The sequence below is a fragment of the Adiantum capillus-veneris genome, chromosome 2 (genome assembly GCF_014529385.1).
Source record: "Adiantum capillus-veneris isolate H3 chromosome 2, ASM1452938v2, whole genome shotgun sequence".
NCBI classification, from domain to species: Eukaryota; Viridiplantae; Streptophyta; class Polypodiopsida; order Polypodiales; family Pteridaceae; genus Adiantum; species Adiantum capillus-veneris.
Window position 1 is genome coordinate 107,248,110 of NC_140932.1, and position 12,077 is coordinate 107,260,186.

The 12,077-nt window shown below is 44.4% G+C and overlaps 1 protein-coding gene across 1 annotated transcript in view; it reads left to right on the forward strand.

The window, feature by feature from the left end:
- Positions 1 to 200: 200 nt before the first annotated feature.
- LOC147463351 (nucleobase-ascorbate transporter 2-like) overlaps positions 201 to 12,077 on the forward strand; it is a 39,374-nt gene continuing 27,497 nt past the window's right edge. Inside the window, exons 1-11 of the mRNA XM_086488259.1 lie at positions 201 to 1,110; positions 1,611 to 1,708; positions 1,818 to 1,994; positions 2,101 to 2,201; positions 2,397 to 2,472; positions 10,254 to 10,313; positions 10,631 to 10,815; positions 11,050 to 11,146; positions 11,291 to 11,377; positions 11,580 to 11,638; positions 11,727 to 11,818. Of these exons, the coding sequence (XP_086344385.1) occupies positions 1,023 to 1,110; positions 1,611 to 1,708; positions 1,818 to 1,994; positions 2,101 to 2,201; positions 2,397 to 2,472; positions 10,254 to 10,313; positions 10,631 to 10,815; positions 11,050 to 11,146; positions 11,291 to 11,377; positions 11,580 to 11,638; positions 11,727 to 11,818 (1,120 nt within the window). The 5' untranslated portion in view covers positions 201 to 1,022. The remainder of the gene's footprint in view (positions 1,111 to 1,610; positions 1,709 to 1,817; positions 1,995 to 2,100; positions 2,202 to 2,396; positions 2,473 to 10,253; positions 10,314 to 10,630; positions 10,816 to 11,049; positions 11,147 to 11,290; positions 11,378 to 11,579; positions 11,639 to 11,726; positions 11,819 to 12,077) is intronic.

The window sequence follows — 12,077 nt, forward strand, 5'->3', positions numbered from 1 at the left end:
CATACAATGTCACACATGCATGCATACCCTCTCTCTAATTATACACACACAAACACGTTATTGCCAGTCCCTTGCATCATACTCTCGCTCTACAGTGTACTACTCACCGAGACGCAAGATTCTTTTTTACCCAAGAGGTTTTTCACACATCCGCACACACATTCTCTCTCTATATCTTTCATCACTCTCCTGCTTGAATTTGCTCTCTCTCTCTTCCTCTTGCTGTCCCGCTCTTTCTCTCTCTTATCAATTTCGTATTGCTAGACAGTAATGCGAGAGTAGCTGGTTTGTTTCTTTCCATCGAAACCATCTCATGTTTCTGTAATACATTCTCTCTCTCTCTCTCTCTCCCCCCCCCCCCCCGCGCCCCTACCTTGCGTCCTACTGCCGCCTCTTGCATTTCGGCTACGCAGCTCCCGTCCCCTGCCTCGTTGGAGGAGCTGCAGCAGGATTCGCCATTCTTTCTTCGGAGATCATAGACAACATATTGTTGTTCTCCTTTTTCCAGCTTCTGCGTAATGCCACTCCTGCAGTGGGGCGGCCTCTCTCCCTTTCTTCCAGGGAGGCTTCTTTGCTCTGTTTCAACGGAGTTTTATTCGAGGCTCTTCACTCTGCTTTTTATGGCTTTCTAACCCCTCAAGCACTTTGGGTACGTTATTTAGAGCCCAAATTTTGCACTCCTCTCAGGCAAGCTAGCTGAAGAACCTTAAACTCATTTGAAACCTACCGAAGCAGGAATTCTTGAACCCTTCTGAGAATACATTTCTTTGATGGTGAGCTTCTCATGGTGCTCTACGCCTTACAGTTTTCAAGCTGAAGCAGACGATCAACTTCAGCCTCCATCAGCACCATTCTAAAAAACAGGGGCTTCTCTCTAGCTAGACTACACTCTTGCAACAACGGGGACCTAACTGCTGTTGTGCGCACCTTGACCAAAACGAAATCACTCTCAAGATCCCATTTTTTGGAACAAAAGTAGCATCCAAGGTACTAAGTGGGCACTAACTCATCAGGTTCTTACAATGGCCGCCAAAGTTGAGGAAATTTCCCACCCTCCTGCAGAGCAGCTCCTCGGATTCGAGTACTGCATCGACTCAAATCCACCATGGCGTATGCTCTCCTGTCTATCAACATTGCACCAGTCCAGAAATCCTTGTCATGTGTTTGGACAGATCCTTTGTACAGATTCATTATAATGCAATGTGTGATCCCTCATAGCACCTTAATGATTGTCTAATGCTCTAATGCTCGCGGATATGGACACTCCCTAAAGAATTTCCACTTGTTATAAGCTTGCATTTGTAATTTATGGAGAACGTGTCATCCTATATCTTAGATTCTGCGTAATTTTGCATAATTAGTTTGGGTTTATATACTTTTGGGTCTTGTTTATCATTCTGATTTTGGCTTGGTAACCATCTTTGATTTCCATTCTTCAGTGGTTTTTACACACTTGCTGTAGCTTAGGCTCTTAATCGTTGCTCATTGTTGTGTTAATACTTAGTCTGGATGCAATTGATACGAATGCTCTTGTAGGAGCTCAGTCTCTTGATGTGGAGGTACATTCAATGTTCTCTTACCGTAGGTTGTCCACTCTTTCATTTTTGCAGCGGAGGCCATTCTTCTTGGCTTCCAGCATTACATATTAATGCTTGGTACGACAGTTATGATACCCACTCTGCTCGTACCTCAGATGGGAGGAACTGATGTATGCGACCTCTGTTCTTATGAAGTTATTTTTGTACAATGCATAGATACGACATCTCTGCTACTATACAGGTGCTAACTTTGTTTATTGTTTTCTTGAGGACTTCTAGGGGGACAAAGTTCGTGTGATCCAGACTTTATTGTTTGTAGCGGGTATAAACACACTACTGCAAACGTTATTTGGCACACGACTACCAGCAGTCATTGGTGGCTCTTATGCTTTCCTTATACCTATCATGACAATCATTAATTCAGAATCATTGCAAAGGATCAACGACAATGAGGAGGTATGACGCTTCTAAAAGAATGCTTTCTGGTATCTTGGACCTTTTGCAATTTGAGTTTCTGATGATTGTTTGTCAACATATGTTGTATCTTGGGCTCCTTGAGCAGAGATTCTTGCGGACAATGAGAGCGATACAAGGTGCTTTGATTGCTTCGTCAAGTCTACAAATAATTCTTGGCTACAGCGGGTTATGGGGAATCTTTTCACGGTGCGTGAAGTTATTTACATCTCTTTCCCTGGATTGAGTTTATGATTCATAAAGATGGAAGCTGTGCTCGCTGGTTGTTATGTGCATGTGAAGGGGCTCCTGGAACATGATTTACTGATAATTATTTTGTGAATGTGCGCAAGTGCACATACTTATTGCTAACTACTGTATATGGTATATATTTGAACTGAGCAGTTTTCTCAGCCCACTGGGGGCAGCACCATCGATTGCGCTGGTTGGCCTTGGTCTTTTCGAGTTAGGCTTTCCAGGGGTATGTGTCTTTTTTCGCTTTGCATTCATTATGCTGAATTAAATCGATGCCTTGGAATCCTTTTTTAAGCATTTACTTGAGCTTGATTATGTGTGAATGCTCATGCCCTATATTTGTCAAATTTGCATGTGTATGGAAAACGGTGCAGATGGTGCTGTAAGGAGAAGTATGTAAACTGTGTGCACGTATGGTGAACATACTGTGTGATGAGCATACATGCTACACTTGAGGTCCCTTGATAGAAAAATTTATTGGACAAGATTGATGCTTGGGGTGAATAGATATTCCCCTTAAGGATAAGCGCACAACACTCAGAGAGGCTGTTTTTACCTTTGACTATTCGAGTGTCTTGTACATGCCTCTTCTCCAGAGTTCCCAGCATATTTTTGACGTTGGTTAGATGCCTTTCTCGCTTACCTCTGCCTTCATTACGCTTATGCTGAAGAAGGGAGATCACACTGCTTCGTCAGTGGCGTCCCATCACTCTCCTTTCTTCAATGTCGAATATTTTTGCTTGTATAATCAGTGCTAGCCTCTGGACTTTCTTACAGATTTGATATGTGCATCTCAGATGGGTTTTGTGCCGGATTGATGCACGTTCTAAACAACGTCTTCTCATTTTATGAGGGAGTGGTATATGCTAGACAGCCAGGATGGTCTTTGGCAATCCTCCTCGACTGTGAGAAGGCGTATGACAAAGTGGACTGAACTTTTTGGAGGGCACTTTACATATAATGGGCTTTTCAGCATGATGGATTCGTGGTGTTTGAGCATTATACCCATCTGGCAGTAATGCGTTTACGAGTGGGGAGTCTTTTGTGTTTTAAACGAGCGGGGAGTCTTTTGTGTTTTCATGATCGTAGGGTTGTCCTCGTTTCCAAACCCATTCTTGTTCTTTGCTGAGACCATGTCCTCTTATTTGAGATGCATGCTCTACAAATTAGAGTACTCAGTTTGCCCCTCCCAGAGGTTGATTAGGAGTATGCGGGTGATACTATCCTTTTGTTGAGTAATCCTTGCCAGTCTTGGATTCTTTGCGCCAGTCCTTAGTCAGATTTCGTGTGGCTAGTGGTGCTCTCATCAATTGGAGCAAGTCGCATGGGACTGCATTGGAGTGCAGGATGAGTACCAGTGGGGGCAAGCAGATGCTTTTTGTTGGCTCGCATCAAGGCAGACATATTGAAATTTGGGCTTTCACATTGGGATTGATGTCTCTCCTCATCATCAGTTTTGGCCAGGGTTGTGTAGTTTATTGGTTGCAAGATGCATCATTAGGCATCGTCACATTTGTCATTGGCAGATCGTGCTTTGGTGGCCAACCAGGTGCTTTTGGCTACAGCTTGGCTCATAGCTTCATGTTGGATTCTACATTCAAAGAGTATTTCCAGACTGCATTGTCTCATCAGGAATTTCCTTATTGGAGGTTTAAATATCTCGTAGGTCATACTGACAATTCTATTAGAGCGCATATTGAAGAGCATAACCACAAAAAGAACTAGAGATGGAGTCATGTAGCCAAGTGCATTCTTTGGGGTTTTGTTTTTCAACTTTTTTGACAGGAGAATTGGGTTGGGCAATTCACTCAAGGGGTATTTAAGAAATCCCAGCCCCCATCGTAGTTATTATATGATGATGCATTGCCAAGTGCGTTGGTTCGGTGGACCTCTCTCTTTGTGTGTGCTGTTCTAGTTCTTTTGTACCCAGACATGGTATCGGATTCATTATTTTGTATCGGATTCATTATTTTGTAACAGATTGGTCTCATAGTTCATTTTGGCCTTTTGAAGACGTTAATATAACATTTCATTTCATTTCATTTCTCTCTCTCTCTCTCTCTCTCTCTCTCTCTCTCTCTCTCTCTCTCTCTCTCTCTCTCTCTCTGCGCTTCAACATCGTATACTTTGATATGGTAGAAGAGTTCGAGTGCGAATGGGAGGGCCAACAAGGAGGAAAAGCTTGTTGTGTAGCCAACACAAAGGAGGATTATCCAATGGTGAGAGAACAACCGGAAAACGCAAGGAGCATAGGAACAAACATTGCATAGCATGTGTGCGTTCGTGTCTTATGTTACACCTGCGTGGTTCACCTTCTGGAGTTGCCAAGCGCATTTCTCTTGCTAGGTGTTGAATTTGGGCTGTCTATCAATCTTTCATTATACTCCTCCCTCTTAGCCCTTGTTCCGACACGATGAAGGCAGACTCTTTACCTCTTGGTTACTACAGTCACTTCCCACGAGACTTCGATGCCAATGGCTCCATCGTGTTGAATGCTAGCGACAAGCTTATTGGAGATAGCTGTGCTCAATGGATTTGCGGTTGTGGTTTCTACGTTAAGGCCCATGGGACATTGTTGATGGCTTTGAGACAAGACTCGTGCTGTCCAACAACAATAGGTGGACTTGACTTGAGGATAACAAGTTTCTTCAATCTTGCGTCGACTGAGATGTGAGTAATGCGAAGGCCATGTCTGCCATTGTTTAGGTAATCACGAAGGAATCTTTCCCGTGGTACAGACTTTGAAAATTGTCGGTGTGCTCAAAGCTTGGAGATATGTTTGATCAAGGCTCTTCGATGTGAGTGGTTATCCTTCTTGGGTAGTTACTTTCACTCTTTGAAGCGTTGACTTCCATGTAGTCAATTTTTATGAAGACAAAGGTTATCCATGATCAAGTCTCGACTATGGATAGTGCATTGACTAGTACTCAGTTAGTTGCTGATGATCTCAACTCTTTTCTCAACTAGGAGGAAGTTGTCTTACTTTGCCAAGGCTAGGTTCAAAAGTGATGAGTTGGCACATGTTACATTGCAAACTAACAAAGATGTCCTAAGCCACATGAGTGGGAGAGAGGGGCAAGTGGTGCTCCCAATACTTGAATTGGACGAAGTTCAAGTCATCGGTGTTTGGACCTGTGTGTTAGGAGTTCAAAGCTCATTGCATCTTCTAGGAACCAACGTGACATATACCAAACACTATGGATGTTATGCACACAATCCATTGTTGTTGGTGAGCTTATGGACAAGAACATGCTTGTACTTTAGTTGGGAGTAGGCCCTAGTGAGCATGTTGCGGCCCCAAGGATCCTTTGTCCACAATATATAGCTCCAATTTTAGATAGATAGATAAATAGATAGAGAGAGAGAGAGAGAGAGAGAGAGAGAGAGAGAGAGAGAGAGAGAGAGAGAGAGAGAGAGAGAGAGAGAGAGAGAGCATATTTTTTTCGCTTGATTTCATTGGTTTCTTTATTTCTTTGTTTTCTTTCACTGTGTTCCTTGTCTTCCTTGACTTCTTGTGTTTTTCGCATTGTGTTGTTTTGGGTTTGCTGTTGTTGGCTCGTTGCTTTGCTTATGCTCGTTCTACCAGGTCTCTACAACAGGTTTGCGAAAGGCTTTTTCCTTTTAACTGCTGGTGGCTTTTGATGGTTCAGGTTTTTGATTTACAGTAGCAGAGTATTCTTTTGGTGGAAGTGCCTATCTTTCAGGGGTTGCTATCCTCTTAGCTTGCCAAGGCACTTTTTCCTCTCTTTAGGAGAGTTTTTGTTGTTAGATTTACACCACTCTATTGCTTCAGTCATGTCTAGGGCATACATGTACGGCTAGTATGTCTCACCCAACGCATTGTCCGACCGCCCACTTCTGGGCCGGTTGCCCACCTTGTATGGGCACCCTATATTTATTTTTCCTTGCTGGGTTGTGAGGCATCTTCTCTGCATTGCCCTACCTCCCCTTCGGCACCTATTTATGGGGCGGGGGGTACCCACTTCCACAGATCACAGATCTCATCTGGTTATTGTATTAAGGGTCTTCTGCGTTGGTAGTCAGTGGGGGGCTAATTGCCCCCTCTTCACCATCTCTCTCTCTCTCTCTCTCTCTCTCTCTCTCTCTCTCTCTCTCTCTCTCTCTCTCTCTCTCTCTCGCGCTCGCACACGCGCACTCACATTGTATCAATAGCTTCAGGCTCTCCATGGTCCGGGCGCACCTTTTGCATCGGGTACTCCTCTCAAGGCGAAGATCAGCCAGCGATCCAGCTTCTGAGGCCTAGCGCTAGCACTTCTACAGCATTTTATCGTGAAAAGTGCAGATTTTCAGCCTAGCGTTTTTCACCGGGCAGTGTTGTTGCAGATCAGGCTAGCATTTTTGGCTCTGCGTCGCAGGTCTGCATCTTCTACCAAAGGCACCCCCCTTTGCAACAATTCGCACTAGATCTGCCTAGCGTTTTTAGGCCAGATCTGCCTTTTTTGGTACAACTTTCATTTTTGTAACCTTGCTGCGTTTTTCAGTGGTTGCTTCGTTTTCTGAAAATGCTAAGCCCTTGCACCGTGCGGGAGCGGCCTACACTTGTCTGGACTCTATTCCCTCGCCTGGACCCTACAGATCTGTCGGGAGCGTATGAGCACGTGAAAAATCGCTTTACAACAGCGTTTCATCACCTCGCAGTTGCGTTTTGGATAGAGAGCAGCCTCTTGGCTTTTGTTTTTAAAGAGGATGAAGTTACCTCCTGCTAGGACACCATCTTGTGGTGGTCCATGCGATCTCTCAGTGACTGTTGCAGTACACGGTATTTTCGACATCGGCTTGATCATCTACGGGCGTACGATCCTTGGGAGATCCATTCATTCGAGCCATCGTTCGGCGGTTGCGCACTCCAAAGGGGTGATGACTTGTGGTCTGTTATGGACACACCTATGCACTCATCAGAGGAGTTCTGTCACGTGACAAATCCAACCCTATGTGTCCGTGGACAAGCTACAACACGACAAGGGTTTAGTCAGTCCAGTCAGTCTAGATTTAGAAGTGATCTGGCACTTTTGTGAGTCTATTCGTAGACCGTGCATGTCCAGTCACTTAGTGTAGATGCATATCCTCTGGTTGCACATAGCATGATCATAAGCATTCCCATCAGGATCCATCAAAATCCATTAGGGAAATTTTCCAGTGCATTTAGCCTATTTTCCCTATTTTTGACATTTTTCACTTATTATTTTTAAGTGACTTTTGTTGGAAAGTAGGTAGGGCAAATTGAGTAAGTTTGTATATAAGCAAACCTAGACTAGCACTAAATGGCAGAAGAGGCAAAGGGAGCCAAGCTCAGTAGGCAACTTCTCAAGCAAGACACTTGGTGGATTTTCCTCCAAGCAAGGACCTTCTCTTCCCTAGCGTTTTCACATCTAGCATCATCGCTAGGAGTTCCCTCAACTAGCGTTTTTGCAATAGGTAGTCACCGCAAGCAATCCCCATGCCTGGCGTTTTTCCTCATGCATAGCATTTTCAGTTTCAGCATCTCCGGCAAAGCTGCAACACATCAGCGTTTTCAGCCATTGCCATCGCGACAGAACCCCCCATGCCTAACGTTTTTGATCCTAGCAAAAGCAGCTCCAGTTTTCAGCCTCTGGACATTTTCAGTAGGTGATTTTCAGCCATAAAAGACCATCAATTTTTTAGCCCTAAGACCTACAGAAGTTCAGCGACAAAGACCTACATAATCAGCCCCAAAACCAGCCTTTTGGATTGTAGTAGATTTCAGCCCATAGCGTTTTGGGACAGCAGATAAAAGATTGCAGATTTCAGCCCTTAGATCGGTGTCGCCATCCCCGTCGTCATTGTCGACATAGCCTATACTTGCATCAGTCACATGCATTCAGTTTGTACCAGTTTGTGCAATCATAAGTAGACCACTCTCGCCGACGAGAGTGGGGCCTTCGGAGGAGGGTTTTACGTCGTCTCTGGTGTCGTATCTCTCTTCTCTCTCTGTCTCTCAGTCTCATACACTTGCACGCACAGTGTCCACTCACTTTGTTCGTGATCATAGCACTCTCTCATTAAGAACGGCAGGCTCTCCCTTCCGTAAGAACAAAAAGGAACCTTGAGCATAGTTCGGAGCACTCATCTTGAGCAAAGTTCAAACATACATTTCGCTGCACCTTACAAGTTCACTCGAGATATAGCCATGCTCATGGCATATTGGATTCCGACATTCATAGAGAAGACACCACTATCTTTGGTGGATAGACACTTACCACTTGATCTCGACACGTCAGATCACTTGCTTACATAGGAGCATCTACATAGACTTAAGGAGAGGATCTTGGATCTCTTCTTGGACAGGTTTATTGCTTGGATCTACAGATTGGAGTGGGACTTCAGTGCTTTGGTCTCTCTTGGAGAGTTTACCCACGAGATGCGGGAGATCAGTCATCATTCCGCGACTACATCCGGAGTCACCCAGAGCTTGGCTTGGATGGTAGTGCAGTTACTCTTCTACACTCCCGATCATTTGGATTGCTACCTTCAGAGTTGCTTACACTCACCCGCGGTAACCTTACACTAGACTTATCCCTTGATCTGCGCAGTAGGCCACTCCCAGCTCATTCACATTGAGAGCCACACCAAGATGCAGTTTGGTGGCATTGTTGGTGTGGATTCTGTTTTGGTTGACACCGGAGGATTGGAGGCAGGAGATACATGCAAGACGGCACAGAGAGATTGGTTTGGCCTTTCCTCTTCTCAAAGATCTTCACAGCGCAAACTGCTTAGTATGGCTTCCCTTCTTCATACAAGATGATTACGGTACAGACAGCTTGGTCTGACCAGACCCTTTACAATGCAAAGTGGTGAGTCTTCCTTTTCCCTCATCTTGGATTACCCTACCTACTGATAGGACACCATCCAACTTCTACAGTGCAGACTGTTTAATCTGGCTTTCCTTGATTCGGAGGACGTTTACGACGCAAATTGCTACATCTGGCCTTCCTGGAGTTTTACACAGCTTAGTCACTTGGCCACATTGGGCTGCAGGTTTATGCATTGACAGGCTTTCGGTCATTCTCATGACGGTTCCTGGGCTTTCTCGATTTTGTCCAGACGGTTTGACTACAAACACCACATATCCTATTGGGCAGGACACTTGCATGTCTATTGGCACTTCTTTTACGACAAAAAGTTGTTTTCACACTCAGTTCGGGACCTTCACGCAGTACCTTCACATTGCATTAGCGGAGTACAACAGTTCGCTACACTGCTCGTGACGGCACTTTACCATGGAGATTTCTTGGCGGTTGGGACACCTCAGGCAGTGGACGTTGTAGTAGACATCTTCATCATTTACCTCACATGTTCGGCTTCACGCGGTTTGTTTAGCATCAGGTGTTGAGAGGGGGTGCTAGATTTACGCCACTCTGCTGCTACACTCAGGTCTAGGGCATACATGTACGTCTAGTATGTCTTTGGGCTGGCCACCCATTGCATTGTCCGGCCGCCCACCTTGTATGGGCACCCTATATTTATTTTTCTTTGCTAGGTGGTGCGGGACATTTTCTCTGCATTGCCCTACCTCCCCTTGGGCACCTATTTATGGGGCCAGGGGGGTTAACTTCCACAGATCATAGATCTCATCTTGTTATTGTATTGAGGGTCTTCTGCTTTGGTAGTCAGTGGGGGGCTCATCGCCCCCCCCCCCCCCCCCCCCCCCCCCCCCCCCCCCCCGGCTCTCTCTCTCTCTCTCTCTCTCTCTCTCTCTCTCTCTCTCGCTTCTGCACACGCGCGCACTCACATTTTTACCCTGGCTTTCAATTTTCTACAGTTTTCCATGTGGCTAGTTATATCCAGTTTTCACAGTTTTCAGATTGTCGCCTTCGGGCTTGCTTTTTAATAAGTGATGTACTTTGCCCTCAGAATTGGCACCATTTGCACATTCCAAGGGTTTTCCAAGTGATAGAAACCAGCCTTTTTCTGAGAGAGAGAGAGAGAGAGAGAGAGAGAGAGAGAGAGAGAGAGCTCGTTTTTCAGGTGGCCAAGTGTATAGAAATTGGGCTGTTGGAGCTGATTCTCATGGTCTTTATTGCTCTGGTAAGTAGGACCTAAATCTATTCGGTTAAGCAGCGTACAGATGGTTTGCAATCATGTACTATGATTTAAAATAATTTTTTGCTTGTTAGTCTATTCATGAACTTCCATAACAGACCGTGAGGAAAACAACTTGATAATATTTTGAGAAAAACAACATTTGTATACATGTTCCTTGTTGGATTGTCAATGTTTAAAGCTCTCTTCAAATCAATCAGCCAGTTCACATCTACATACAGCTCTTAAGTAGATGTTAAATAAATTTTCTGTTTGCCTGTATTAGACTCTTTAACAGTTTCTTCAGAACTTCTTGTTTGCAGTATCTCAGTCAATTCAGAGTGGCACATAAGCCGTTATTTGAGAGATTTCCGATTCTTCTGTCAGTGGTGGTTATTTGGGCATTCGCCTACCTTCTTACTCTTAGTGGAGCCTATAGACATGTTTCACACAAAACCAAGGTGCATTGCCGAACCGACCAAGCTGATTTGATATCCACCGCACCATGGTAAGCTAGCACCTTGCACTTTCACTACAGCTTGCAATGTTTTGTGATAGTCACTGCTTTTATCCTAAAAACTTGGCATACGTGTCGGCAATGGTAATTATGTCTCCACCAGTTTGGCTCTTAAGGGATTAATTTATGTTTTATTCAACCTTAGGTGCTGTCAGTTGCCTTGCTATTGAAATTTTGTCCATTGTCTGTGCGGTTGTTTCATCTTCTATGTGGTGTGTCATACAGGATAAAGATTCCCTACCCTTTACAATGGGGAGCTCCCTCGTTTGATGCGGGTCATACCTTTGCCATGATGGCGTCAGTTTTCGTCTCACTTGTGGAGGTAGTTTTCCCATATGAGAATTATCTGTACAACTGAACACTTTTTCAAGTGCCTGCATGACTGCATGCAAAGATATTCTTTTCCACTTTGAAAGCTGAAGGCAAGTGAATTGTCCTTACCATGCCACTTGTGGTTGCATTTCAGTCAACAGGAGCCTTCCTTGCTGTGTCTCGACTTGCCAGTGCAACACCACCGCCTGCTTTTGTCTTGAGCCGCGGCATCGGCTGGCAGGTAAAGTACTTCATGTTGTTTTCTCTTTATATATACGTAGGGTTTGTAATGGCCAGATTTTGTTCGTGATATGACATGCACTAATGGTTTCTAAGACCCCATAGGAAATAATCCATGTATCTCTGAAACATGAATGATTCTCCCTCTGCTCGCTAGGTGGTACACTTTATTTGCTCTGATCATCTTTTGAGAGTTGTTCCAGGGTGTCGGGATTTTGCTTGATGGATTGTTTGGAACCTCAACTGGCTCTACAGTATCCGTGTAAGTGTTCTGAAGCTCTTTGTTGTGAATTGTTTGCGTGTTCGCTTGCCCCATTTTGATGGTTTCAGGATTGCTTCTCGCATCTCAGTGAAAATACAGGGCTTCTAGGAATCACGCGTGTTGGAAGTCGCAGAGTTTTACAAATTGCTGCGGGTTTCATGATATTCTTCTCTATTCTAGGTCAGATCTGCTATCAAGTGTACTACTTAAGATGGTTAAGTGACTGGATGGTAATCATTCTCTTTGTTTTAACGAAACGATGCTGATAAGACCAGAGAGCAACACTGTTTGTTGTAGGTGCTGCCCCAATTCATTTCAATTGTAGAATTCTTTAGAAGTGAATGACCAACTTTTTGAAACCTTAGAGGAAAAATACTTTGCAAAATGTAAGTCTTCTCAAGAAAATAGATGGGCTCAAGTGGAAAGTCAAGAGTGTAAA